The sequence below is a fragment of the Triturus cristatus genome, chromosome 5_1 (assembly GCF_964204655.1).
Source record: "Triturus cristatus chromosome 5_1, aTriCri1.1, whole genome shotgun sequence".
Taxonomy (NCBI): Eukaryota; Metazoa; Chordata; class Amphibia; order Caudata; family Salamandridae; genus Triturus; species Triturus cristatus.
The window spans coordinates 18519120-18544161 of NC_140587.1; the positions used below are offsets into that span (position 1 = coordinate 18519120).

General features: G+C 44.3%; 1 protein-coding gene across 1 annotated transcript in view; it reads right to left on the bottom strand.

Annotated features, from left to right (window-relative positions):
* Positions 1–3902: 3902 nt before the first annotated feature.
* LOC146829975 (vomeronasal type-2 receptor 26-like) overlaps positions 3903–25042 on the bottom strand; it is a 59926-nt gene continuing 38786 nt past the window's right edge. Inside the window, exon 2 of the mRNA XM_085604005.1 lies at positions 3903–4798. Coding sequence (XP_085460131.1) covers positions 3903–4798 — 896 coding nt within the window. The remainder of the gene's footprint in view (positions 4799–25042) is intronic.

Genomic DNA, 25042 nt, shown 5'->3' on the forward strand with positions numbered 1-25042 from the left:
GCAATCACAAAAAAAAAAAGGCCAACAGTAATAGAGTGAATTTCTAACCCCCAAGAGACATTTCAATCAAGAGGTTAATTTTCCAAACAATAACAATGATTATAACCTCTGCACGTCGGTGATTTTCAGACTGGTTTCAAGGGGACTGCACTTTGTGAACACTTTGGAGTTTTGCAGTTCATGGTTAATTTATTGTATTATAAGTTTTGTAATGCTGTGTTTACTTTAATTTGTACAATGCAATAATGTGCCTGATTATTGATTGTGGTCTGAAAGAAGTGTTTAAGTGCTCATGAAGTATTTGCATAAAAGGAGAGAATAACTGTGAATAAATACACAGGCCATTAGAATTCCTTTACTTGACCTTGTATCTAAAATATTGACTTAATAATTTCAACTTGGGTAAATTGTTCATGTAAACTTTCTAAAAGTGGTATTTTAAAAATTATAATGAAAAATTGTACTTTACAATTAAATAGAGTTTATCATTGCAATTTCATAGTTATTTCCAGAGATCTTGTGGAGTCTTTGATGTGTGGTGTTCAGTTGAAGGCTTCTAGGTGTTTCATCCAATTTTCAATGTCGCTGTGTCCTTATGGTGGTAAAATTAGGAGGAGTTTTGTTTTGAGCGTGTTATGTTTGAGGTGGTTTCTGGTCAGCCAGTTGTGGGTTTTTTTGCAGAGTAGTGTTGAGTAAACAGATATCATCCATGGATGATAATTTTAGTTATAGTTGGGTATTATCCACATACATGTAGTAATGAACATTGGAGAGTTTCAGAATTTTGTTTAAGGGCTCCATGTATAGATTGAAGAGGGTAGGTGATAAGGAGGAATCCTGAGGGACTCCCAGGGTGACCGGAGTAGCAGTGACAGAAATTGGTTATTCTTGATTCTTTGAGTTTTGTTGTCTAAGAAAGAGGCGAACCACTTTAGGGCAGCCCCTGATAAACCCATTCCGTGTTCAAGTAAGTCCAGGAGACTGTTATGTTTGACCGTATAGAAGGCTGAGGATAGATCTAGGAGGATTAGTAGGCAGGATTTGTTTTGATCTAATATTCTGAGCACGTCATCGACAATGTGTGTCAGGGGTGTTTCCCAGCTATGGTCCTGACGGAAGCCTGACTGGAACTAGTCAACGAGGTGGAATTGAGCGACATGGCTGCATAGTTGGGAATGGACGTAATCCTCCAGTAGTTTTACTAGGGCAGGAATAGTGGATATTGTGTGGTAGTTATCTGGGTTTGTGTATCTGGGGTATGTATTAAAAGGTGAATTTAAGGCTTGGCCAAGGGTGTTAAATGTCAACTCGAGGTGGGAGTGACGCTACACACACTGGCTTTGCAGTGGCGAGCCTGGGAAAGGTTTAAAAGGGCTACTTTGGCTTTTTAAACATTTTATATAACATGAACTCAACCGAAGTATCAGAGAATGATATATGAGCACCAGTTGTATTACAGATGGGCAAATTAATTTTCAGGCACGGGGGGCCGATTCACAAAACTAACTGAAGACAAAATCCTAAACTTACTACTTTTGGTATTCACAGAAGTTAGGATTTTGTCTTAAGTTTGTCTTAAGACAAACTTAAAACAGACTTAAGACAGACTGAAGACAGACTTAAGACAAAATCCTAACTTCTGTGAATACCAAAAGTAATAAGTTTAGGATTTTGTCTTAAGTTAGTTCTGGGAATCGGGCCTGGGGAGATTACATTGATTTGCCCAGAATTACAGGATTTTGAGACTCCTGCCGAGACTCAAACCCAGTTCCCCAGCTGCAAGGTTGGCCGCCCCAGCCTCTGGGTGGTACAATCAGGGCTGCAGGACACTAGTAGTAGTAAAACCACTGGAACTATGCAAGTACAAGAAGGACTCAAAATCACCCTCAGTGAATGTCCTTAAAAACTATCTTTTATCACTGGAAGTATTAATGCTTTACTGCAGACCGTCAAATGGTTATACAAAAGGATGATAAATTTCTTTCAAACCCTCCAGAAAAACAACATTTTAATATTAAATTGGGTAAATTTCGAACTCAAATATTAAACTAGAAATGACAATGTAATGTAAATGTAATGTAATGTAAAGGAGTTTTATAAAGCGCAGACAGTTACCCTGAGGCATCCAGGCGCTGGTGGATAGAGAACTTCTGCTGTGGTGGATCGCTGGTGGATGGTTTTATTTAGATATTTTTTGATTAAAAAGAAAAGTTTTTAGTTGTTTACGAAAGGTAAACAAGTTCGGGTTGAACCTTAGGTGGAAAGGGAGAGAGTTCCACATCTTAGATGCATTGTAGGAAAAGCTACGACCCCCTAATCTAGCTCTTCGTATCCGTGGAACAGCGGTTAAAAAGGCTTTCGATGAGCGGAGTTCTTTTTTGGGATGATAGGGAGTGATCAGGGAATGATTAATCACGGCCCCGATCTCCAGAAGGATTGGTGGGTAATGCACAAGGTCTTAAATTTGATCCTCTCTCTGACAGGGAGCCAGTGCAGGGATTTCAGGCCAGACCCAATAGAGTTCCTACGCGAAATTCCGAGGATGGTGCGTGCAGCGCAGTTCTGGACCCGCTGAAGTTTGTTTAAACAATATTCTATGGAACCCAGATATAAAGCGTTGCTGTAGTCTATACGAGACTGAATTAGGCCCTGGATAACTACCTGTTTTGCCTCAAAAGGGAGTAGTGGTAGAATTTTTTTGAGTTGCCTAATTAGGCCGAAGCAGGTTGCTGACACTTTGGTGGCTTGTGTGTTGAAAGTCAAAGCTTTGTCTAACCAAACTCCGAGGCTCTTTATATTGTCTTTGGGTGCAGGGGGATCGCCTAGGCTGGAGGGCCACAGAAGCTCGAGAGTGGAAGGGGCCTGAGAACCAAGGAGCATTAGCTCCATCTTGTCTCCATTGAGCTTTAGGCATGAGCTTGTCATCCAGCTCTTTACCTGCTCCAGACAGGGAATCAAGTTGGTTTGTGATTGCTGGCTATCCTTAGGTGCAAGAGAGACCACTAGCTGGGTGTCATCCGCATAAGTGATGATGGTAATGCCGTGCGGACGAACAATCTCTGCCAGTGGTCTCATGTATGCATTAAAAAGCGTGGGGCTAAGTGAGGAGCCCTGTGGCACCCCATACCCCAGTGGCTTGCTTGCGGAGACTGAGGCTCCTTCAAAGACACTGAAGGTGCGGTCTTTTAAAAAGGATTTAAGCCAGGCCAGGGCTTCTCCCGCTATTCCCAGACTTAGTAGACAGTGGAGGAGAATTTGATGGTTCACCGTGTCAAATGCGGCGCTCAGATCAAGGATGATCGCTGCCACTGCTCCCCCCTGATCTAATATCCGCCTTGCCTCCTCTGTAACTGCTACCAAGGCCGTCTCCGTACCATGCTTGGGTCGGAAGCCAGTCTGGGAAGTGTCCAGCAGTTGGTTACTCTGATAAGAATTTGGTTAGACAGGTATTAACGTGTTTTTCGAGGAGTTTGCTTGTCCAGGGGAGCAGCGAGATATGCCGATAGTTGTTGAGGTTACAAGGGTCGAGGTTGGATTTTTTTATAAGTGCACGTACCCTCGCATGTTTCCATGTAGACGGGACTGTGCTAGTTGTTATCGAGGAGTTCAGCAGTTCCAGTAGTGTGGGAAGAATTACCTGTCCAACCGAAATCAGTGAGTTTGGTGGGGCAGGATCACAGGGTGAGCCAGATTTTATTTGGTGCATTAACGAATCTAGTGTGACCGAATCTAGTTGTGGGAGGTGGACTAAGGTGTTGTGGAAAGATATTTCTGTTTCTGCTACGGAGGGATGGCTTTTGGGGGGGGGGTTTGCTTCCGTGTTCGGAAAGGATGTGTAGATATTATTTATTTTGGTAAAAAAGAACTCAGCTAGATCATCACATCGTGGGGGTTCAGTGGGGTTAATGTAAAGTTAAATGTTCTCTGGTGTTGATATGCGGCCTGAACAGTATGATGTAACATTTGGGAATGAACAAACAGCCCAGCAGTCCAGCGCTGGAAGCTAAGATGGCGAAGATCTCCACGGCCACCATGTACCTGCCTTTAGTGCTGATGTATGCAGGGAAGAAAGAGACCCAGACACTGCAGAACACCAGCATGCTGAATGTGATGAGCTTGGCCTCGTTGAATTTATCCGGGAGGTTCCTTGCTAAGAACGCTACTATGAAGCTGGCAAAGGCCAACAGCCCCATGTAACCAATCACACAGTAGAAAGCAGTCACAGAGCCCTGGTCACACTGCAGGATTATCTTCCCAATCTCAGACTGTGTGTCAATGCCAGAGTGAGGTGGAGAGGTGAGCAGCCAAGACAGACAGATTGTCACTTCTCCCAGTGCAGACAAGAGGACAATAGAGCTGGACACCCGTGATCCCAGCCATCTATTTAATCTGCTCCCAGGCCTGGTGGCATTAAAGGCAATGACAACATTGACAGTTTTTGATAAAACACAAGACACAGCAACAGTAAAAATGATCCCAAATGCAGCTTGTTGAATCAAACAGGTCCATGCTGCAGGGCGTCCAATAAATAGAAGGGAGCAGAGAAAGGCCAACATTAGGGCGGTGAGGAGTGCGTAGCTGAGATCTCGGTTATTGGCCTTCACTATTGGTGTCTCTTGGTGTTTGAGGAAGATTCCCAGCACTGCAGCAGTGACAGCAGAGAAGATCATGGCCACAGTGGCCAAAATCCTGCCGAGTATGTCACTGTATGAGAGGAAAACAATGTCCTTTAGGAGGCATCCAACCTTCTTGACACCTGGCCACTGGTCCTCAGGGCACTGCAGACAGTTTTCCATGTCTACAATAAAATGCAAACACAATCAGTCATTTCCACTGGTTCAAGCTTTTTAGAAATGTGTATTTGATTGTGCAATAAAGCATTTATTCCCAAATTATTTCAAAAATATTTTACTTTTAATACAGAAGGTAGCTTTTTGACAATTTTAGATGATAGGTGCAGGGTGTGAGTTAGGCTCTTGCTACTCAAATGCGATCACTTAATGATAATACATTTCACCTCTCTTTGACATTGGATGATTTAACACTAGACTATGACCAGAAAAGAGGATGTGGATCTATTCAATTGCCTCAGTAAATAATGCTGATATTACACGTCCTATGACCTAAATGCACCATCCCAGGAGACCAAGATGCTTAATAAAATCAACACCATTAAGTGGAGGTGAGGATATAGGCTAACATCCCTTCTGAGGACCTGCAGAATCCTAGCTGTCCACTGGATGCTAGATATCCCTCACCTTTGCTACTGCATCACACTAAGAGAGTTCCGTGAATGAAAAGGATGATGCAACCCCCAAGAGACCATTCTGCACAGTACTTCACACGGCGAGTACTGGTTATGGGATGACACAGTGTGTGTGAAGCATGTGTTTACTGTCATTGCCGGGTCTGGTGGCTCAGTGGACTAATGCTTTTGCTGCAAGGGCAAGTGTTCGACCTCATGGGCACAGGTTCAAATCCTGGCGGGTGCACTCAGCCTTTCATCCATCTGAGGTCGATAAAATGAGCACCATTGAGTTGGGTAAAAATAAACATCTGTTATTCAGCGCCAAGAGTCCTATGGGTGAACGTGCGCTTTACAAATACACATTTTATGTTATATTCACTTATAGAGTGATCAACAGTGGAGCAGTGAAGAAAAATACATTGCTGCTCCTTCCGCGGTATGAGGTAGGCCATATGGAGTATGAGGCAGTGGAGAACTGTCACTACAGATGCCAATTATGTACACACCAGACACAGCAGGAATCTCCCAGCCTGCTTGCACATCACACCGTCCAGGTCAATAACAAATTTCTATGACTAATGCTTAACAGAGAGTCTGGACACCAGCAGAACCTGGACTGTAATCATGCTGAGTAAAAATAATGCTAAGGGCCGGTATCTAAACTGCTGGAGTTAGTGCTTACGCACAATAGGAAAATGATTCTATGGCTGGAGATGGGGGAGATATCATGTAGCTTACTTTGAATCTGGAAGTAGACAGAACCTACAGCAACTGCTTTAAGGCACACTGAAATGTGCCCGGCAGCGGGCCAGTGGGAGAACACCACAGTGACTCATTTTATAGAGTGTAGACTGGCCGAATGAGGATGCTGCTACAACAGAGACTACTGTGCAAATGTTATATTGATATGATATGGTCCAACCAACCCGCCGCCCTAGCCTTGCTTGAATACTCCACTGTCAATGCCAAAGCTTCAATGCCATGAGTGAGACCTAGAATTTAAATACGGCCTAAATGTTTTCATCTGCTCATGCACCTTCTGAAAAGTACAGTTAACTATCTTCTTCTTTGCGCATTGATGCATGGGTGCATAGAGGCTGGTGTTCCACTGGGACCAGATATCCTGTAGTGCAGATGAGGTCTCTGTGGAATCGTGAAAAGGTGGTGGTTGGTTAGTAACATACGGTTCTACTCTGTGCCCCAAGTCTAAATTAGATTGACTACCATACAACTACAACCTTCGAGGACCAATGTAAAAAGATTGCAACCCCATATGTCCACATATACGAACTTACTTGACTACCTGTCACATTAATGGAACTTTTCCCAGATGCAACATATGCAGGACCAACACGTCAGCTTCTGTTTCCAGAAGCACTTTTAGACAATAAACAGGTGACTAGAAGAACATAAAATCATCAAGGATGCTTACACTTACATGAGAATTCCTCATGAAAATCATCATGAAAGAAATGTCATCCATTGTCCCATCTATTGCTAATTAAGAACACAAAGTCACAGAAATGGTGAATGTGATCAAATCCATGGGACTGGCCATTACTGAGTCAGTGTAAGGATGGTCTTGGCTCAGAAACTTATGAAGTCAGTCAACGATCACATTCCTAAGGTGCAAGAGTGGGGGCAGGATGTCTAGTTTATAAAATGTATGATTACTGACATGGAAGACGGGTCACGATGCAATAACATTAGGATATGTGGTGTGACTGAAACCACAGAAATCTATGATGTGTTCTAGGACCATAGATCACGCCTGAAGGAATAGGAAATAAATTATGGTCTCTTAGACTCGGCGACAATGCTTAGCACATGGATGTTGAGTCCTCAGGGTTCAAGGTAATTTGCAGTATTTTGTGGATTCTCTTGACTCTGCAACGGTGGATCCTACACTTTCATCATCGGGATGTTCAGATGGAAACAGTAAACTTATCCTCGGACCAGAATTGCACTGAACACCTAGATAGCATGCCCCCTGAGAGGTCAGGCAGACAACATTTGCAAGAGGAAGGACCGAACAGAATCATTCAGGAACTTCGTAAAGACAGAGTTAAATGTGGGTGCTCCTTTTAGAACAACATTTACCTTAATCAGCAAACTGCCAGAACATCCAGTCCTTCCTTTTCAAAACCATGCTTATCAATATTTACATAGTACTGGGAAAGCACGGCAGAAATACTTTTATCAGTCAAGCACGTGTGTATGGGGAGATCCTCGAAGCCTGGGCAATGACAATGTAGTTGTGATAACAACCAATAGTAAAGCAACAAACAGTAACAGCACAGCAAGGGGGAGTCACGATTAGTTTAAAATAACAATATATGAAGAGGAGCAGAGTGTGATGGAGATGATTATGGATATAACTAAGAGGGAGGGGCCTGTAGCGTGATATAGTACAGTATTACAGTGTAGAATAACATTTTATGAAGAGGAGCATAGTGTCACAGGGTTGACTGTGGATACAGCTCGGAGGGACGGGCCGTAACGTGATATTGTGCAGGGCTACAGTGTAGAAGAACAATATATGAAGAGGAGCAGAGTTTGATGGAGTTGAGTGTGGATACAACTCAGGGAAACAAAAATGTAGTGTGATAATCTACAGTGTTACAGTGTGAAATAACAAAATATGAAAAGGAGCAGGATGCTTTCCAAAACATTTTGCCTGCCACTTCTGCCCTCGCTTTGCTGCATCATCGGGTTGCTGACGCCGGATCCCCAGCTAGCGGACCTCGTTTCCCAGCGCCAATAGTGGCATGCACGCCGCTGATGCCACAACAGCACCTGGGGGAGGCCTTTAAACTGCTCCCAGGGATCCTGCAGCGCGGGACGCACGCGCCCATTTCTACTGTGCCATAACACTACTTTGTCAAAGGGATTTAAACACTGTTTAATTTCTGGGGCTGTAGTTGTATTTATTTATTTATCCCTCAATGGGCCACTACAATGAGCAAGTGAAAGTCCCTGACATGGAAGGGGGCTGTGGGTGTAGGAGAGTAAGATCTGCTTCACATGGGTACCTCCACTTTTTGCTGATTTTTCACTTTTTTCGACCTTAGTCTGGCTGTGGCCCTGCTAATCAGGACCGCAGCCTAGCTGCTTCCTCTCTAAAATGGTTTCCATGTACATTAGGTACATATATAATTGAATTCTGCAGTGCCTTATAAGCCCCTAGTATATGGTATTCTATGTACCTAGGGCATATGTACCTCAGAGGCCTACCAGGGGCTGCAACATGTATTATGCCACCCCTGTGAAGCGCTCCAAAATGGCACCACAGGTCTGCTACTGCAGACTGGGTAAGGGTGTGCTTGCACCCCTTACTGTGGTATAGGCTACCTATATCACTACCCTATACAGACACATATAAACCTATAATCCACTCCTATGGCAGGCTTTGACAATCCTGAAGGCAGAGTGCTTGGTTTTATGTGAGAAGGTGTCCAAGCATGAGCTGAGCCCCTCTGAAGCTTTCGGAAATACTTCCTGATGGCTGTTCTGTGATACAGCCATACCATATACTCTTAAGTGCATTATAACCTCATGCTAAATGCTAACTTTGGAATGGCTGCATCAAAACATGTCGTGTTTGGTGTCAAATGCTTTGGAATACTACTCCCCTGCCAGTTCTGGTGGTGGGGGAAGCATTCCACCCTTCTAGAGGGAGAGACAAGTTCACACTGGCTAAACCCGGTAGGACTTTCCTGAGCCCTGGCATCACAAAATGGATGCCTCTGCCACAGACACGGGTCTGGCCTCCTGCTGCTCACCGAAACTCCGGCAGAGGAGGCCTGGACAGTAGGTTTCCTGTTGAAGGGAGGTGTGACCACCTCCCCAGACAGGCTGATGTGTATTGGGGCTGGCCGGTAGCACTCTCTGGTGCTTTGAAGTCCTGCACTGGGGGCTCGTTTGCTGTCCCTGTGCGTAGCCCAGTTCATACCATTTCCAGGGGCTACCTGCCCCTGCTCTGGTGCAAAACTGGACAAAGGAAATGGGTGTAACCACCCCTCTTTCCAAGCCCAACCATAGGTGCGGCCTTAGAGTTAGTCCATCCCCTAAATTTAATATAAGTATATGAATCCAGTCCCTAGGACTTTAGATTACCCTGGCCGAAACTCTGCAACATATATCCTGGACCTTCGACGTTCTATTCTGACTAGAAGACTGAAGAAATATCCCTTGGGGTCAAGGAGTGACTCCCATGCTTGGCAGGCACCAAAGAAGCAACTGATCGGTCTGCATCGCTGAAGCATCTGCTGGACGCCGAAGTCTTTGCTTCACCAGAGGTGGATTTCCAGACTTCCCTGAGGCTACCCTGAGTCCACAGCAAAGCTGAGGCCCGTGGCTATCATGGGTGACGTGAAATTGTGACCCGTGGACACCGTGAACTTTTGCACCAACACTATCTTCCTGGTCCTCCTCGAAGTTGTGCTTTGGGCTCCAAATAGCTCCAGCCTTGAGCACCTCCTGCACCGAAGATTGTTGGCCTCCACTCCACGAGTGACCCGTGACCTGGCTTCAAGTGAGACTGCTTGAGACTCCTTCACGATCACTAGCCCGTTGGCTAGCAGGTCCCCACGAAGGCAATTTCGTTTCTGCTTGGGCTTTCATGGTTGTCCCAGACATACCCTTACTTACCCTCACTGGGTGAGTCCATCAGACCTTGCTGGTCTTCACTGCAGTCCTTTCTCTGATTTCCAGTGACTTGCCGTTGCTAAGGCTTGTTGGGTCCATTCCGGTCGCCGACACTGCAGCACTCCACAAACTTCGTGGAACATCTGGAATCCTGTTTGTGGACTTCATAGACGCCTCCTGGACCTCGTGGCTGAAGAGTCACGACACCCATCAACTCACCTGCAGCACCCGACATCTGTGGGCATTGGTCCATCCTGCCCTCGGTCATTGGCTAGTGACCCAGACTCTCTCCCCTCTGCTTTCAGGTTCCTTACATCCTAGATCCAGGCTTGGATCTCTCCGGACACTTCTCCTCTTCACGGCAGCAGCAGTTCTTTGCAGGCTCCCATTGAAATCGACAACGCGACCCGACACCAAAAGTCACCTATGCACCCGGCTTCCCTGGGTGAGGTAACTCGAGTACTCCAGTGCTCTCGTGGGTGCTAGCCCTAGAACTACCTAAGTCCAAAAGGGTTTGGTCCTGACTCGATTAGAAGTGTCCCTAATCTTTAAATTTCCAACCGCGACATTGCCCATAGAAGATAACGGGAACCCGCGGTTGTGTTTACACACTGCATACAGTCCCCGTGGTTCCCCTGTGTCACTACCTTGGGTGGTTCCTTGGGGTCCCAGCGATTCTAGAGGCTACAGGTCTAGTGTCTATTCGAGTCGTCGTTCTTATACCACTTTTTTGGTATATGGTTTGGTACGCCCCTAGGGCCCAAACGTGTATTTGTGCTATTACTGATGATTGCTATCTTGTAACTTAAGTACTTCAAACTCCAGTCTCATAAAGAGACTAGAGGGGTGTGTTTTATCTTAAATACATATATTTTAAATATATTCCTGGTGTGGTTGTCCTTTCATTTGATCATTCAAGAGATTATAGACTGATAAAACAAGCTGCTTTACATTCCTTCAAGACTTAGCCTGAAGCCTGCTCTCCATAGCTACCACTAGGAAAACTTTCAATAAAGGTTGTCTTTAACCTATCACCATAAGGGGTTGTTTGGACTGATACAAGGTGCCCACTAGAACTAGTGGACAGCATATATCAGGCCACCTTCTCAAATTGGTGGCAGCGGTGGGATCTCAGCTTGCTATTGTTTACCAGATAATCTCAATTGAATTCATCAACTGAAAACCACTAAAGGTACCTGAGGTACATATAATATCAAGTTTAACTACAGTAAGTTCTACTGAACTTAGAGTTGTGTGTTAAGGGATAGCACACCCTTTCTACAACTCAAGAGAGTTTAGTAGGTCACACTAGTGCAGGTAGTGCAATACAGCACAGCACATTAGTAATGTCTAACCAGCCGGGAACCAGTGGGTCCCTACCAGGAACCAGTGAGCTCCTTCCCTATAAGTATGAGGATCTCGCCTTTGCTCAACTTAGGTCCTTATGTACCATTAGGAGGCTGAAGACAGGCAAAAGTCTAGGGGTGGGCGGAATTTGCGGAATTAACCTTCGCAAATTATCGCGAGAATGTTTAAAATTATCGCAAACAAGCAGAAATATCGCAAAGATGCAGAAGTTTTTTTCCGGCATGTTCGCGAGATTTTCTGCATGGTTGCGGGTCGCCAACTTACCCATGTGGTTGTTTGCGGGCGCGGCCATCTTGTTTTGAGTTGTTCTCGCGGTGCATGATCGCGAGAAGAAAGACGTGATCGCGCGACGCATGACGTCACTGCGGGCGCGAAGACAGCGCAAATGGCTAAAAACAATACAACATCTCATGGAGAACGCGACCGGATCAAGAAAACTTGTCGGCGAACGCAGGGATTCAGGTAAGGCGATCGCGCGCGCGCGAGAATGTATCATTTTACAGCGCGAGCAAGAAACAAATTATCGCCAAGCTGCGGAAACCGGAATTTTTGACATTCTCGCGCTCTCCGCGGAACGCAAAAATGTCAAATTATCGCAATTTCCGCGAACGGAACGAAATTTTTGCCCAGGCCTACAAAAGTCCATCCACACAGCATCTCATAAAGATACTGAAACTGGATGATATCACAGGGCCTAGTGGGCCTGAGGATTTAGACAGTGTGGGTGGGGCAGCACCTGAGGGTGGGTCTAGGGGTGGAAACTTCCCTGACCCTAACTCTAATGCTGACCAGACTGGTGACAATGACCAGACTCTGGTGAACACTGACCACCAGGATGAGGATGAGGAGGATGACAACAATGCCACTTCCTTTATTCCTCCTGGTAGGCCTGACAACAGGGCTAGAAGGGATGGATCTCTGTCAAGGGGATCTATGCAGTCTAACTCCTTTATAGGAACCTCTGTTTCTTCTCACAGAGGGAGGGAAACCTCCCAGGAGAGGAGAGAGAGACTGCTGAAGTATGAGCAAGACAAGTTCAACGTCAGAAAGCAGCAGATGGTCTTAGATAGGGAAGCCCTGGAGCTCTACAGAGCTAGAAGAAAGGGGGGACTAGAGTCCCTTGGTGGCAGCAACTTCCCTAGAGATCGGGAGAGGTCTTTTGACCATAGAAACCTAAGTAAGATTGTCCCTCCCTACCAGAGTTGGGATGACATCCACAAATGGATAACTGCCTTGGAGAGGGCCTGTAAAGTACAGAAGGTCCCTCAAGGTCAGTTGGCAACAATCTTATGGCTCTCCTTTGCAGACAAAGGTAGAGACAAGCTCCTCACTGTAAGAGAAGAGGATGCTGATGATTACCAGGTCTCGAAAAGTGCACTGATAGATGGTGTTGGCCTAACCACTGAACAATACAGGTTAAAGTTGGGAGACACCCAAAAAGCACAAAATCAGGACTGGGTTGACTTTGCTAACTGTGCTGCTAAGGCTCTGGAAGGTTGGTTATTGGGCAGTAAAGTGAGTGACTTCATAGGATTGTACAATCTGATAATGAGGGAGCAGATTCTTAATAACTGTCAAAATCAGCTGTTGCACCAGTACCTGGTAGACTCTGATCTGGCCGCTCCCCAAGAATTGGGAAAGAAGGCAGACAAATGGGTCAGAACCAGGGAGAGGCAGAAGGTACAGAACCAAGGTGGTGACCCAAAGAAGCAAGATTCCAAAAACTCTGATAAGCGTGGGGACAGGGGTAAAGACCAGAAATCTTCTCAAGGGCCGCAAAAATCTTCTTCAGGTGGGGATTCACAGTCAGGAAAGGGTAAAGGCCAAAAGAAACCTTGGTGCAAAATCTGTAAACAGAAAACTCACTGGATTAGTAACTGCACCAAGGCCCAAAAAAATACTCCAGCCCACACCAATGCCCCTAAGGCACCTACTCCCCCTAGTACAGCTACAATTGGTGGTGGAAATACACAGAATAAGGGTGTAGTAGGGTTGACCCTGGGTTCTGAGATGGACTCTGGCCTAGTCAGATTACCAACTCAGGCTGTGCTTGTCAGTGATGGGGGCATGGATATGTCCTCCTTTGTGAGTCCCAGTAACTTGGGCAAATACAGACAGCAGACTTTAATTAATGGAGTAGAAGCTTGGGCATTCAGGGACAAATGAGCAAGTGTCACAATGGTGACAAAAGATCTTGTGGATCCTGGGCAGATCATACTTGGTGAAATGTACCAAGTGACCAATGCTAGCAATGTCAGAACAGACCATTTTCTGGCAGTTGTTAACTTCTCCTGGGGATGGGTAACTGGCATTAAGAAGGTTGGTAATTGCGGACCTACCAGTACAGTGCTTGCTTGGTAATGATCTGGAAACTTCAGCTTGGGCTGAAGTGGAGCTCAGGACACATGCAGACATGTTAGGGATCCCTGCACATGTCTTTGCTGTGACCAGGTCACAGGGAAAAATGTGAAAAGCTGGACAGGCCCTGGATTCTGGAATAATGGACCAGGTGCCTCACAAGAGGAGGAGAAATAGGGTTAAGTCAGAGCCTTCCCCCCCTGTCTCAGAATACTGATCAGTCTCCTCAGGGAGATGATCTTGAGCCTGCAAAAGGAACTGTCCCAGAGGAGCTTTAACCTGACCAGGTTGAGTTCCTGGGGACAGGGGGCCCTTCCAGGTCTGATCTGAGCCAGGAGCTGAAAACCTGCCCCTCTCTTGAAACCCTCAGACAGCAAGCTGCTGATGAGGCTGCTGGGAATGCTAGTGGCACACATCAAGTAAATTGGGATAATGGACTTCTATACTCAGAGAGTAGAGACCCCAAGCCTGATGCATCCAGGAGGTTGGTTATACCTCTGAAGTTTAGGGGTTTCCTATTGACACTAGCCAATGATATTCCCCTAGCAGGACACTTAGGCCAGAACAAGACTTGGGACAGAATTGTTCCTCACTTTCACTGGCCCCACATGTCTGAAGACACAAAGGAGTTTTGTCGCTCCTGTGTAACCTGGCAAGCCAGTGGCAAAGCAGGTGGTACTACAAAGGCCCCCCTGATACCACTACCTGTGGTGGGGGTGCCCTTTGAAAGGGTAGGGATTGACAATGTTGGTCCCATGGATCCACAAACAGCATCATGGCACAGATTTATACTGGTGGTAGTGGATCATGCCACCACGTATCCAGAAGCAATTCCCCTAAGGACCACTACAGCACCCATAGTGGTAAGAGCCCTCTTGAGTGTGTTCTCAAGAGTCGGTTTTCCTAAGGAGGTAGTGTCTGACAGGGATACAAACTTAATGTCTAGTTACTTGACTGCTATGTGGAAGGAGTGTGGAGTGAACTACAAGTTCACCACACCCTATCACCCACAATGCAATGGTTTAGTTGAGAGATTCAACAAAACCTTAAAGGGCATGATTAAAGGACTCCCAGAGAAGCTTTGGCGAAAATGGGACCTTCCCTTGCCCTACCTTTTATTTGCATACAGGGAGGTGCCTCAGAAGGGGGTTGGCTACAGCCCATTTGAACTTCTGTTTGGTCACCCTGTCAGGGGTCCATTGTGTTTGGTGAAGGAAGGATGGGAGTTACCTCTCAAGCCCCCAAAGGAAGACATAGTGGACTATGTACTTGGTCTCCGCTCCAGTATAGGCTGAGTACATGAAAAAGGCAAACAAAAACATTGAGGCTAGCTAGGAACTGCAAAAAGACTGGCATGACCAAAAGGCTGTACTGACTGTTTATCAGCCAGGACAGAAAGTGTGGGTGTTGGAGCCTGTGGCCCCAGCAGCTCTCCAGGACAAGTGGAGTGGACCCCGCACTATTGTTGAACAGGTGGGGGGGTTACCTACTTGTTGGACCTTGGAACCCCTAGGAGTCCCCATAGGGTACTTCATGTCAACAGGCTAAAGCCATATGTGGACAGGGCTGACATGGGCTTGCTCATGGCAACTGATGAGGGACAGGAGGAAGAGAGTGACCCATTCCCTGACCTCCTCTCACAGAACCCTGATGATGGGTCAGTTGATGGTGTAGCCATAGCAGGCAGCCTCACTGCCCAGCAGCAAGCTGATTGCAGACAGGTGCTCAATCAGTTCAGACACATGTTCTCACTGACTCCAAGTCAGACTACCTGGTGCACTCATGAAGTGGACACTGGGGACAGTCTGCCTATTTAAAAAAAGATTTATAGGCAACCTCACCATGTCAGGGACTGAATCAGGACAGAAGTCCAGAAAATGTTGGATTTATTTGTTATTGAACCCTCAGATAGCCCTTGGGCTAGTCCAGTGGTCCTTGTGCCAAAACCTCACACCAGTGGTGGAACAAGAGAGATGAGGTTTTGTGTGGACTACAGGGGTCTTCATGCAGTCACCAGGACTGATGCCCATTCCATCCCCAGGGTGATGAGCTGATAGATACTTTGGCCTCAGCCAAGATTCTAAGCACATTTGACTTGACAGCTGGCTACTGGCAGATCAGGCTAGCTGATGATGTCAAGCCAAAGACAGCATTTTCAACCCCCAGTGGGCACTATCAATTTGTGGTAATGCCCTTTGGTCTGAAAAATGCACCTGCCACTTTTCAAAGGTTGGTGAATACAGTTATCACAGGCCTGGAAGCCTTTATTGCAGCATATCTTGATGATATTGCTGTCTTTAGCTCCACCTGGGATGATCACCTGGTCCACCTAAGGAATGTTTTGGAGGCCCTGCAAAAAGCAGGCCTAACTATCAAGGCTACTAAGTGCCAGATAGGGCAGAGTCAGGTTGTGTACCTGGGCCACCTTGTAGGTGGAGACCAGGTTCAACCATTGCAGAGCAAAATCCAGAACATAATGGACTGGGTTGCTCCAACTACCAGACTCAGGTGAGAGCCTTCTTAGGCCTGACTGGGTACTATAGGAGATTTGTCAAAGGGTATGGATCAATAGTGACACCCTTGAATGACTTAACTCCTACGAAAATGCCCAAAAAGGTTCAGTGGACAGCTAGCTGTCAAAAGGCATTTGATGACCTGAAGCAGGCCATGTGTACTGCTCCCATTCTGCAGAGTCCTGACTACTCCAAGAAGTTCATTGTTCAAACTGATGCATCTGAATTGGGGGTTGGGTCTGTACTGTCACAATTGAATGAAGAAGGTCAGGATCAGCCAGTAGCTTTCATAAGCAAAAGGCTGACTCCTAGAGAGAAACGTTGGTCAGCCATTGAGAGGGAGGCCTTTGCTGTGGTTTGGGCTCTGTAGAAGTGGAGGCCATACTTGTTTGATACTCACTTCCTTGTTCAGACCGACCATATGCCCCTCTTATGGCTAAAACAAATGAAGGGTGAAAACCCCAAACTGCTTAGGTGGTCCATTTCCCTACAGGGGATGGATTTTACAGTGGAACATAGACCTGGTAGTAACCATGCTAATGCAGATGGACTCTCTAGGTATTTCCACTTAGAACATGAAGACTCAACTGCTCAAGGTTAGTTTAATGTCCCTGCGGTTGGGGGGGGGGGGTTGTGTAGTAGAGTAGGATCTGCTTCACATGGGTACCCCCACTTTATGCTGGTGTTTCACTGTTTTTCAACCTTAGTCTGGCTGTGGCCCTGCTAATCAGGACCACAGCCTAGCTGCTTCGTCTCTAAAATGGTTTCCATGTACATTAGGTACATATCTAATTGGATGCTGGAGTGCCTTATAAGCCCCTAGTATATGGTATACTATGTACCTAGGGCATAGGTACCTCAGAGGCCTACCAGGGCCTGCAGCATGTATTATGCCACCCCTGGGAAGCACTCCAAAATGGCACCACAGGTCTGCTACTACAGCCTGGGTAAGAGTGTGCTAGCACCCCTTACAGTGGTATAGGTTACCTATATCACTACCCTATACAGACACATATAAACCTATAAGCCACTCCTATGGCAGGCCTTAACAATCCTGAAGGCAGAGTGCTTGGTTTTATGTGAGAGGGTGCCCAAGCATGAGCTGAGCCCCTCTGCAGCTTTTAGAAATACTTCCTGATGGCTGTTCTGTGATACAGCCATACCATATACTCTTAAGTGCCTTATAACCTCGCGGTAAATGCTAACTTTGGAATGGCTGCATCAAAACATGTCGTGTTTGGTGTCAAACACTTTGGAATACTACCCCCCCCTGCCAGTCCTGTTGGCGGGGGTAGCATTTCACCCTTCTAGAGGGAGAGACATGTTCACACTGGCTAAACCCGGTAGGACTTTCCTGAGCCCTGGCATCACACAATGGATGCCTCTGCCACAGACACGGGTCTTGCCTCCTGCTGCTCACCAAAACTCTGGCAGGCGAGGCCTGGACAATAGGTTTCCTGTCGAAGGGAGGTGTGACCACCTCCCCAGACAGGCAGATGTGTATTGAGGCTGTGCTGGAGCACTCTCTGGTGCTTTGAAGTCCTGCACTGGGGGCTCGTTTGCTGTCCCTGTGCGTAGCCCAGTTCAAACCGGTTGCATGGGCTACCTGCCCCTGCTCTGGCGTGAAACTGGACAATGGAAATGGGTGTAACCACCCCTCTTTCCAAGCCCACCCATAGGTGGGACCTTACAGTTAGTCCATCCCCTAAACTTAGTATAAGTATAGGAATCCAGTCCCTAGGACTTTAGATTACCCTGGACGAAACTTTGCAACATATATCCTGGACCTTCGACGTTCTACTTTAACTAGAAGACTGAAGAAATCTCCCTTGGGGTCAAGGAATGATTCCCCTGCTTGGCAGGCACCAAAGAAGCAACTGACCGGTCTGTATCGCTGAAGCTCTCGCCAGACGCCGAAGTCTTTGCATCACCAGATGTAGATTTCCACACTTCCCCGAGGCTACCCTGAGTCCACAGCAAAGCTGAGGCCCGTGGCTGTCTTGGGTGATGTGGAACCGTGACCCCTGGACACTGTGAACTTTTGCAGCAACACTATCTTCCTGGTCCTCCTTTAAGTTGTGCTTTGGGCTCCGAGTAGCCCCACCCTTGAGCACCTCCTGCACCGAAGATTGTTGGCCTCCACTCCATGAGTGACCCGTGGGCCAGCTTCAAGTGCGAACCCTCGAGGCTCCTTCACGATCACTAGTCCGTTGGCTAGCAGGTCCCCACGAAGGCAATTTCTTTTCTCCTTGGGCTTTCCTGGTTGCTCTAGAAGTGCCCTTACTTACCCTGGCTGGGTGAGTCCATCAAACCTTGCTGGTCTGCACCGCAGTCCTTTCTCTGATTTCCAGTGACTTGCCGTTGCCAAGGCTTGTTGGTTCCATTCTGGTCACCGACACCACAACACTTGACAGACTTTGTGGTACCGGTCAAATCCAGCTCATGGACTTCGTCGACACCTCCGGGACCCCATGGCTGAAGAGTCAAGACACCCATCAACTCACCTGAAGCACCCGACATCTGTGGGCATTGGTCCATCCTGCCCTCGGTCACTGGCTAGTGACCCAGACTCTGTCCCCTCTGCTTTCAGGTTCCTTACATCCTAGATCTAGGCTTGGATCTCTCCGGACACTTCTCCTCTTCACGGCAGCAGCAGTTCTTTGCAGGCTCCCCTTGAAATCGACGACAAGACCCGACACCAAAAGACACCTATGCACCCAGCTTTCCTGGGTGAGGTAACTCGAGTACTCCAGTGTTCTCGTGGGTGCTAGCGCTAGAACTACCTAAGTTCAAAAGGGTTTGCTCCTGACTCGATTAGGAGTGTCCCTAATCTTTAAATTTCCAACCACGACATTGCCCATAGAAGATTACGGGAACCCGCGGTTGTGTTTACACACTGTATACAGTCCCCGTGGGTCCCCTGTGTCACTACCTTGGGTGGTTCCTTGGGGTCCCAGCGATTCTAGAGGCTATAGGCCTAGTGTCTATTCCAGTCGTGGTTCTTCTACCACTTTTTTGGTATATGGTTTGGTACGCCCCTAGGGCCCAAACGTGTATTTGTGCTATTATTGATGATTGCTATCTTGTAACTTAAGTACTTCGAACTCCAGTCTCATAAAAAGACTATAGGGGTGTGTTTTATCTTAAATACATATATTTTGAATATATACCTGGTGTGGTTGTCCTTTTATGTGATCATTCAAGAGATTATAGACTGGTAAAAGAAGCTGCTTTACATTCCTTCAAGACTTAGCCTGAAGGCTGCTCTCCATAGCTACCACTAGGATAGCTTTCAATAAAGGTTGTCTTTAACCATTCACCATGTTGTTTGGACTCATACAAGGTGCCCACTAGAGCTTGTGGACAGCATATATCAGGCCACCTTCTCACAGTGGGTACTCTGGATGCTTTCCCTAAACGGGCTGAATCTGCGTTAATGCATGAAATAGCGATAACTGAACACAGATTATCAATCGAGCCCTTGACAGCAGGGCTGCAGCAGTTACTGCTTGCTCAAGAAGCCAAATCTTCCATTGTATGTACCCCTCTGATATCCCCTCCTTTTTTGACCCCTCCCCATACCTGGGTCACTTCATGTCCATTCACATGACTCACAGGAAAGGAATAATGAGGATGCTAGATCCAAAATCGTTACCAGGGGCCAAAAAGCAAAATATAGTCAATCAATGAGCTCCAAACCCCCAGGGAGGAAAAGAAAGCTGCAGGGTAACAATAGGCAAACCAGTAAGTGGCACATACCTTTATGGCCTGATCTGACAACGGGTTTGCATGTGTCAACCCCTGAACACATTTATCTACCTCCTGTGGAGGTGGCTACTACCTGCTCTATAGGTCTGAATACTGGGGTGTTTTGGCGGAAGTTGGAGGAAACCCTCACAGCCATTGTTAGCCCTTTAGCAGCCACTCCTACTAATATGGAGGGAAGGTTAACCAAATTGGAGAATCTCATTAAGTGCTCTTCCGTGGTGGCATCAGGTCCCAGCCAATATGTCTCCAAGGCTCCTTTAAGTTCCTTGGACGACCATGCACATAATATTTTTCAGAATATTGTTTCACATAAGTTCCCTTTACATCAACAGGCATCAAATTGCTCATGTCTGCAAGCCAGCCTAGTATGTCCTGTGTCCGAGGTGCTGACCCCTTGCAGTCTCAGGCAGGTCAGCTGGAGCTCCCCCAATTAATGCAGCAGCAGGGACTTTTGAATGTTGTCAACTCAAGACCTACTACCAACCAGCAGATATTATGTAAAGCGGGATCAGGAATTCAGCTTCATTCAAACTTAGGACCCCAGAGACCCTTTGGGGGGGTGTGCCATGGGCCCGAAGGTATTGCACCTTCCGCCTGAAGCAACACCACTTACCGTAGTCCTTGTGAACGTCCCCCCATTGCCACAAGGAGAGTTCGAACACTGGTCCACATTACGTAACAAATCCATGCACTATTTAAGTGAGAAAACAGGTCTGTCAACCAAGCTTTTTGCTAAATTTAGGATGGGTCATCGGATAAGGTGGGTGGGAGCTTCTAACAAGTCACTGCCTAGAGATTGTGTAGTCCTTTCCTTTGCATCCCAACCCCTGGTTCGAACCATCATGACATGGGTGGCCAGTTAGACGTAAGGGGTTCAGCATTGTCCCTTTGGGTTTTTCTATCAACCTTACAGATCCTTTCAGCCTCCTTTAGAGGGACCCCGCGTAGTTTCTTTTCACCATAGATACCCAGTTCCTGTAAATAACTCTTTTGAACCCATTACAACATGGAAGATATTGACTGATGATTCCCTCACAGCGCATTGTCACAGTTGACGGGGGTTTGAAATGCCAGTGGACGGTCCTATAGTTCAGTACAGCAAGACTGATAGTCCCATTGCTCTGACCAATCTATCTCCCCCGACACTTTGTATAACCTTAGGGAGAGTATGGGCAGTAACTCCTCCTCACACTTGCAGTTAAACAAGAGTGAGCACTGCCCTAGTACAGGGCTCCAACACTGCACTAGTCACCTTCCCTCCTCAACGGGGAACCACCTTTACAACGCAACTTTTACAACGCTATGCTATTACAACGCATTTTTTACAACGCAAAAACTTTTACAACGCATGCTTTTACAACGCGTGCCATTATATGGTAAGTACTTTTACAACGCATATACCTTTACAACGCATTATTTGTAAATGCCTTTACAACGCATGCATTTACAATGCATGCATTTACAACGCAAGATGTTATATGGTAAGTACTTGTACAACGCATATACTATTACAACGCATATACTATTACAACGCATTTTTTTTTTCTTGGTGTTTCCATTAAAATAAATATTTATCTTGTTTAATTATTTTTAATAAAGCAATTGTAATTTGAAAAAAGTGAGTAGTTTATCAAAATATTAATACTTGAGTATTTTGTCTAGTACAAATGTTTGGTTGGATAGCAGTTAAATTAATACTTGAGTATTTTAATATTTATACTTGGCTATTTTGTCTACTAGGAATGTTTTGTTGGATAGTTAAATGACTACTAGAGTTTTTAAATAGTAAAACTTGATAATTAATAATTACTTAATTTAATACTTGAGTATTTCTCTAAATTGAATGAGTTTCTTTAACTTTACTTTTAAATATATTACAGTGATTAGTGAGTATATTTTAAAATAAATAAATATTTTAGAAGTATTATAAATTTAAAGAGTATTTAATATTTTACTTTAAATAAATATGAGTGAGTAACAAAATTTTAATACTAGAGTATTTCATAAAATATTACAAGAGTGTTTATCTAAAATTTAAGTCATCACATATGAAAATACTAGAGTATTTATAAGTTCTAAAAAAAGTGAACTTTATTTTTTAAGAAATGGAAGAGTATTTTTGGTTTAATTAAATTAAAATTAAGATAAATTAAATTTTTAATAAATTAAAAAATAATACTTTAAAGATTTTTTACCTATTTAAAAATAATAATAGTTTGAAAATTGAAAAAAAAATAATTACTTACTTTTTTAAAAAAATTCCCACGCTTTTCTATTGAAGTCTATGAGCGTCTTTGTCCTTTATTTATTTTGGCAGCCTCAGAATATACAACCCGCGGAACAAGAAAAGAAGGTTCAGAAAGTGAAGAAAGAGAAAGTTTTGAAGGGAAAAGACAATAGAGTCGAGGTAAGGAACATATTTAGTAAATTTACATTTTTTAAATTACAATTTTGGAGTTTAAATAACTATTTTTAAAATAATGACAGCAAACAATTATTGTTTTCACATTTTTAATTTATTGAAAAATTATGAAAAAAATAAGCATATTTTTCTTAAATTTTGCAATGAAAGTAACATTTTTATAACAAAATATAAATATTTTATTTACATATATAAACATTTATTTACAGATTATTTGAAAAAAGTAGTCCGCTATAAATTGAGATGCACGCGATGACGTAAGGACGTGAGCGTCGACGTAATTCGCCATTTTGCAGAGCATCGGAGGAGGAAGCAGCAGGAAGCTGATCTGCGTCCAGGTAGGAAATATTTTCAGTTGATATTATAGATTAAAACTTTAAAAGGGATACATATATAGTTAGGAAAGAATAAGGGGAGGTTGCGGGAAAACTAATTGATGTCTTAAATGTTGTTAAACATGTCCACATTAAAGTCATTAATGCATGCCTATGTCGGGTCGCTAAAAGTTATTTATTTAGTAATAAAAAGTATGTAACTCTTTAAAAATTAAAAGTTACTGTTCAGACAGTTGATTTGTTTATTTACGAAGTAAAAAACGTACTGTCGATCTTCATTTCAAAGTACAAAAAATGTGCGTACTGTAAAATTTTGAAAATACAAGATTGTCATAAAAATGATGATTCAGCTGCAAAGTGCATTTCGGAATATGGTTTGATTTGTATATTCTACATCTGTTTGAGATTTGGTGATTGGTTTTGACGGTAATTGAATTGGAATTTTACGGAAAGTTTATTAATGGAGTTCAGATAAAGAAAAATTGTTCAAATACTATGAGACAGTAAATTTGTAAACATTGTTATTTTTTAGTGGAAATGAAGATTTGTTTTAAAAAAAAAATAACCCGACTTGTTTGTTTGAAAAAATTTTAACAAAATATCTTGATATGCCAATTGAATTTTTAAAATTAGTAAAATTTAAAGCAAAGCAGGAAAGTAAGTAAATTCATTGTTTTAAAAAGAAAGAATGTTAGAAAGATTTTCCAGGTAGTATATAGCCACACACAACGAAAACTGTTGTAGAATTGCCAATAGTCTCTCAGACATTTCCCTTGTTTTGACTGTTACTCGTGGGTTTAGACTACCTGCGAGTGTTTGTGCTATTCTCATTTCTTGGAAACTTTGCTCCTTCTTCAAAGTTTCCAAAAATGAGTAGAAGTTAGGATGTGGTTTTCCAATTGTATGATTGAAGGAGTTATGCCATCCCTCAATGGCATTGTTTGTTTTGGCCTCTCCCTCTAAACAACTCGTGTAGCAGTTCCACCACTCCACATGGAATCGTGGCTTCCTCCTGCGACCCGATCTGCTTAGGTGTCCAATCCATGTGTCCTCAAAATAATTTAGAATGGGTGCCAATTTTTCCTCGTTACTCGTATAATAAACAGATTCTATAATTGCAGTGTAGTACTCGTCCACACTATCGGGAGGAACAAAACAAAGTGCAGTTAATTTTTTTAGTTCAAACTGTAGTTTGCTATCACGAGAATATTCTGCAACTAGGGATGTTTTCTGTAATTTACGCCAAAATGCCTGCGAAAAATGGAAAAAACATCCCTGAATTTGGGTATCCGTGTACGTTTTAGTGATCACATTGATCATGCTCAATTCGAAATCAATAATTATTTTTCGAGGACTTGCAGATGTTTTACTTTTAATCACTGATAAAAGTTCAGTGTATGTTGCAGAAGTCTTATCAGGTAGCAAACTATACACTAAGGGAATTACACTATTGTTAATTTTAGCATGTATAGTGTAAATTTGAGTGAAAGGATGGGGTGTACTTTTAAACGTCCCATCCATCATCCAAATTTCACTACTTTCTAACTTAGCAAGGTTACGTGGGGTACTAAAAATTAGAATACGTTTCTGAGGGTTGTCGTTGTCATGCAGAAGGAAAGGTTCATCAGAAAAAGAAATAGAAAGATCATGAGGAATTCTAATGTCAGAGAAAGTATGTGGTGTAGACAATTGAATGTTACTTGCCTGCTTTTGTCTCTGAATAATTCTTCTCAAATTGGGTATTATAGGCATGTTACTAGCAACATGACTGGGGACATGCTGTGCAACCTCTCTTAAAATTGATCCTGTAGAATCATTGGAGGTGCTTGCAATAGCTTTCATCTCATTTATTGTCTCTCTGATTTCTACATCCATTGCAGAGGCAGAGTGGTTATGTTCTGTGGTTTTCACAACCAAATTATCAACAGTAACCGCTCTGCCACTGCAATGGGTAGTGTAGTATTGCACGCACCTCCAATGATTTCTAGTTAAACTTATTCTTTCCTTACTATATATGTATCCACCATGGTTTAACAAATTTTTGCCCTTCCTCGATTTAATAAAGTTGGCAGCTCCCAGGCTAGACATTATCTGAAAAAAGGAGAAAAGACAAAAAAATTAGCCTGAAAAAATTTAATATTTTCTTAAAACATAACATTTACACCATCCATTAATTTCCCTACTGCTGCACCTTCCTGGAGTTAGAATAGTAAATTGATACCCCTACACTATCCAACACTTTCCCTACTGATGCACCTTCCTGGAGTTAGAATAGTAAATTGATACCCCTACACTATCCAATACTTTCCCTACTGCTGCACCTTCCTGGAGTTAGAATAGTAAATTGTTACCCCTACACTATCCAACACTTTCCCTACTGATG